The sequence below is a fragment of the Carlito syrichta genome, unplaced genomic scaffold (assembly GCF_000164805.1).
Source record: "Carlito syrichta isolate Samal-C Ts95f unplaced genomic scaffold, Tarsius_syrichta-2.0.1 Scaffold314733, whole genome shotgun sequence".
Classification (NCBI taxonomy): Eukaryota; Metazoa; Chordata; class Mammalia; order Primates; family Tarsiidae; genus Carlito; species Carlito syrichta.
Genome location: NW_007258829.1, coordinates 180,388 through 185,518, shown reverse-complemented (window position 1 = coordinate 185,518; position 5,131 = coordinate 180,388). Strand labels below are relative to the sequence as shown.

The 5,131-nt window shown below is 53.7% G+C and overlaps 1 protein-coding gene across 1 annotated transcript in view; it reads left to right on the top strand.

Annotated features, from left to right (window-relative positions):
* The first annotated feature begins 210 nt into the window (after positions 1–210).
* The window catches only part of NLRC4 (NLR family CARD domain containing 4), a 29,019-nt gene continuing 24,098 nt past the window's right edge, over positions 211–5,131 (top strand). Inside the window, exons 1-2 of the mRNA XM_008071816.2 lie at positions 211–574; positions 1,801–3,792. Of these exons, the coding sequence (XP_008070007.2) occupies positions 211–574; positions 1,801–3,792 (2,356 nt within the window). The remainder of the gene's footprint in view (positions 575–1,800; positions 3,793–5,131) is intronic.

Sequence of the window (5,131 nt, the reverse complement as noted above, 5' to 3'; positions counted from 1 at the left end):
ATCCTAGACCAAGCTAGTTACTAAAGCCACAGTCTCACCACTCTGACCTCCCTGGGGACCGTGTTATATCTGGGACAAGGTGACTCACCTTATTTCATTGCCAAAGCAAAACTATCTCACTCATCAAATACTCTGGGCTGGGAGGAGGGGCTTTGCAGAGCTTTCCTTGAGGGCCTGGAGTCCAAGCATCTGGCAGCTCCATGACTCAAAATGGGCCTGGAGGGGGAAAAAATGCGTGCAATGCTCCGGCAACAGATGCTGATATGCACATTTCATACCAATGAATACATATGTCTACCCCCCATCTCCTCAGTGAATTTCATAAAGGACAATAGTCAAGCCCTCATCCAAAGGATGGGGAAGACAGTCATCAAGCAGGTCATGGACGATCTCTTTGCGTGGAACGTTCTGAACGATGGAGAATTCAGCGTCATCGGCAGCGAGAAGGTGGAGCAGGATGCCGCCAGGGGGATCATCCACATGGTTCTGAAGAAGGGCTCAGAGGCCTGTCACCTCTTCCTCAAGTCCCTTGAGAAATGGAACTACCCTCTCTTTCAGGACTTGAATGGGCAAAGTAAGTATCCATTTGTTAGCATCTGTTTCTACGATAGAAAAACCCAGCCGGGTGCAATGACTCACACCTGTAATCCCAGCACTTTGGGAGGCTGAGGCGGGAGGATTGCTTGAGCCCACGAGTTTGAGACTCGCAGTGAGCCGTGGTCTTGTCGCTGCTTTCCAGGCTAATTGACAGAGTGAAACCCCGCCTCCAAAAAAGAAAGAAAGAAAGAAAGAAAGAGAAAACCCCATGAAGAAGAAACAGAGTCCCAGGCAGAGGCTCTGCGTTCCCCTCTTCATCTCACCAGGCAGAGGGCTTTGATCTGTGCAGTTCAGATACTCTTAGGAAAAACTCCCATTAGATCAATTGATGGTGAAGCCAGATAAGTAGCCCCAGGGCTGGGAAATAAATGACTTAGTATAGTCTCACTGCAAAAGAAAACTGTACAATACACCATTTGCGAGTTCAAGGCGGGAGGATCGCTTGAGGCCAGGAATTCGCTACCAGCCTGGGCAATATAACAAGACCCTGTCTCTAAAATTTTTAAAAGCTTTAAAAGTAGTCCGGTGTGATGGCTGGCCCATGCCAGTAGTCCCAGCTACTCAGAAGGCAGGAGACTCACTTGAGCCCAGGCGTGTGAAGCTGCAGTAAGCTACAACGGCGCCCCTCCACTCCAGCCTGGACAACAGGCTGACTCCACAAAAATAATCAATCAATCTGGACAATGAGTGCACCAGTGAAGCCAGTGCAGTGGAGATCCCAGCATTCCCTGGTCTGATGAACCCCAACTATGGGTGTGAGATCCAGTTGATAACTCACTCCAAGACCCAAGCCCCTGGCCGAGAGAATCTGACTCGCTCAGGATAAATGATTCCGCTTCTCGTGAAATATTACTTTAGCTTTTATTTTTTTTAATTCATAAATCACACCATAACAGATGTCCCTCCATCTGCTGAAAGTTGCCCCTGTCACTCTCAGGCCGGTCCTTCGCTCTCCTTGGCCCAAACACAAGCTCCTCCGTTTCCCTCCGGCTACTGTGGGATTTGGGGGCGGAGAGGCGGAAACAGACACAAGAGGACACAGGGGCCGGGCGAGCGGGAGGAGACTGGTTAGGCCAGCTCAGAACTGGAGACTTAAGTCACCGATGGCTTAAGGCTCAGCCCCAGTCTCCGCTGCCCTCCTGCACTCGGGGTTTTGGGGAGACAGCACCGGGGTTCTCTGTAATGTGGCCTCTTCTCTCCCAGGCATTTTCCAACAGCTGTCGGAAGGAGACTTGGACGAGCTGGCCCAGAACTTGAAGAGCTTGTATCACTCCAACTCTTTTCTGAACTTCTACCCTCTGGGCAAAGACATCGACATTATTTTTAACTTGAAAAGCACCTTCACAGAGCCCGTCCTGTGGCGGAAGGACCAGCACCACCGGCGCGTGGAGCAGCTGACACTGGACGGCTTCCTGCAGGTCCTGGAGAGCCCCTGCGTCATCGAGGGAGAGTCGGGCAAAGGGAAGTCCACCCTGCTGCAGCAAATCGCCATCCTCTGGGGCTCTGGGCAGTGCAGGGCTCTGGCCAGGTTCAAGTTCGTCTTCTTCCTTCACTTGAGCAGGGCCCAGGGCCGGCTCTTTGAAACCCTGTGTGATCAGCTCCTGGACATGCCGGACACCCTCCCGCGGCCGACATTCATGGCCATGCTGCCCAAGCTACGGCAGGAGGTCCTCTTTCTCCTCGATGGTTACAATGAGTTCAAGCCCCAGAACTGCCCCGAGCTCGAAGCCCTGATCAAGGAGAACCACCGCTTCAAGAGCATGGTCATCGTCACCACCACCACCGAGTGCCTGAGGCACGTGAGGCAGGTGGCGGCCCTGACAGCCGAGGTGGGGGACATGCCGGAAGCCGGCGCCCGGGCACTCATCCGGGGGGTGCTGATCAAGGAGAAGGCCGAGGGCTTGCTGCTGCAGATGGAGCGAACCAGGTGCCTGCGGCATCTGATGAAGACCCCGCTCTTCGTGGTCATCACCTGCGCCATCCAGATGGGCGAGCGCGAGTTCCAGGCCCACACGCAGACGACGCTGTTTCGCACCTTCTACGAGCTGCTGATCCAGAAAAACAGGCGCAGACACAAGGGTGGGTCCGCAAGGGACTTCGCCCGGAGCCTGGACCGCTGCGGGGACCTGGCCCTGGAGGGCGTGCTGGCCCGCAGGTTTGACTTCGAGCTGGAGGACCTGGCCAGTGTGAACGAGGACGTCCTGCTGACCACCGGGCTCCTGTGCAAATACACCGCGCAGAGGTTCAAGCCCACGTACAAGTTCTTCCACCAGTCGTTCCAGGAGTACACGGCGGGACGCAGACTCAGCAGTTTGCTGACATCCCACGAGCCCGGGGAAGTGGCCAAGGGGAACGGTCACTTGCAGAAGATGGCTGCCATCTCGGACATCACGTCCCTGTACAGCAACCTGCTTCTGTACACATGCGGGTCGTCGGCCGAAGCCACCAGGGCCGTCATGAGACACCTCGCAGCGGTGTGTCACCACGGCAGCCTTCGGGGGCTTTCCGTCACCAGGCGGCCCCTCTGGAGGCAGGAATCGATACCTGTGAAGGACACCAGCGAGCAAGAGGCGCTGAAGGCCATGAACATCAATGCCTTCGCCGAGTGTGGCATCAACCTGTTCCACGAGAGCATCTCCAAGTCGGCCCTGAGCCAGGAGTTCGAGGCGTTCTTTCGCGGCAAGAGCTTATACATCCACTCGGAGAACATCCCCGATTACTTATTTGACTTCTTTGAACACCTGCCTAACTGTGCGAGCGCCCTGGACCTCATCAAGCTGGACTTCTACGGCGGAGCCACGGCTTCCCAGGACAAGGCCGCGGACGACACAGGCAGGGTCCCCGCGGGAGAGTCCTCAGAGACCTACATTTCCAGCAGGGCTGTGTCTTTGTTCTTCAGCTGGAAGCAGGAGTTTAAGACTCTGGAGGTCACACTCCGGGATTTCAGCAGGTTGAACAGGCAGGATGTCAGGTACCTGGGAAAGATCTTCAGCTCCGCCACGAGCCTCAGGCTGCAGGTGAAGCGATGTGCCGGGGTGGCCGGCAGCCTCAGCCGGGTCCTCAGCGCCTGTAAGAACATTTACTCCCTCGGGGTGGTGGCCAGTCCCCTCACCGCCGAAGACGAGCAGCACATCGCATCCGTGACAAGCCTGAGGACCTTGAGCATCCACGACCTGCAGACCCAGCGGCTGTCGGGTACCGTAGACATCAGCTGGTCGGGCTGGGCACAAGGCTGAAATCGCAGCCAGGAGTACTGCGGGGATACCAGAGCCCATGTGGTTTTGTCTATGTATTTGCTTAGATGTAGGGGAAATAGTAGGTCTCATATAGTTGTACTTATTTATTCATTTATTTATTTATATAGATTTAGGCAGCATCAGTGCAGATTTGTTCCATAGATACTTTCCCTAGTGGTGAAATCTGGGTTTTAGTGCACCCATCACCGGAATAGTGTGCATCGCACCCATTAAGTCATCTCTCCTCCCTTGCCCCTTCCACCCTCCACCTTTCCAGGGGGCCCCCAGTGTCTCCTGTCTCCTGGTCCACTCTGTGTCCGTGTGTACCCCGTGTTCAGCTCCCACTGCTAAGTGAGCAGGTGTGGTATCTGACTTTCTGTTTCGGGGTTGTTTCACGTAGGATGACAGTGTCCAGTTCCATTCGTGTTGTTACAAAAGATGTGATTTCATCCTTTTTTATTTATTTGGCTTTAAATTTTCTTTCCTTTTCTTGTTGAGTCGGAGTGTCACTCACTGCATTGCCCAGCCTGGGGTGCGACTCACAGCCACCGCACCCTTGACCCGCTGTGCTCCGGCGATCCTTCCGCCTCAGCCTTCAAAGTAGCTGGAATTATAGGTGTGCGCTACCACGCCTGGCTAGTTTTTAAAAAATTTGTTGTAGAGACGAGGTCTCACCAAGTTGCCCAGGCTGTTGTCGAGCCCATGGGCTCAGGCAATCCCCTCACCTCAGCCTCCCAGTGCTGGGATGACAGACTTGAGCCACAGCTCCTGGCTGGCTTTAAATTTCCTAGTAGTTTTGAACAGGTATCAGGACTTGGAAGGGAGGTGGGAGGACTAGGGAGAAAGGTCCATGTGGGAGAAGGCTGTCGGATGGCGAGGCCATAGTGGGGAGGCCCAGAGCTGAGGCCATAGTCTGATCAAAAAGCTCTAGTATATATACATACAAATATATCTGTTAAAGTATGTTTACCAAAATATATCTATTCAAATACAGTTGGTAAAATATATCTATTAAGCCTTAATCCCAGCACTTTGGGACGCCGAGGCAAGAGGATTGCCCGAGCCCAGGGTTCGAGACCAACCTAGGCAACTTGGCGAGGCCTCGTCTCTACAATAAGCCAAAAATTAGCCAAGTAGCTGTGATCCCAGCTACCTGGAAAGCTAAGGCGGAAGAATCGTCTGAGACCAGCAGGTAGAGGTTCTGGTGGCCATGAGCATGACACTGCACTCCAGCCTGGGTAACAGAGTGAGATTCCTACTCAAAAAAAAAATCTATTAAAATATATTTACTAAAATAT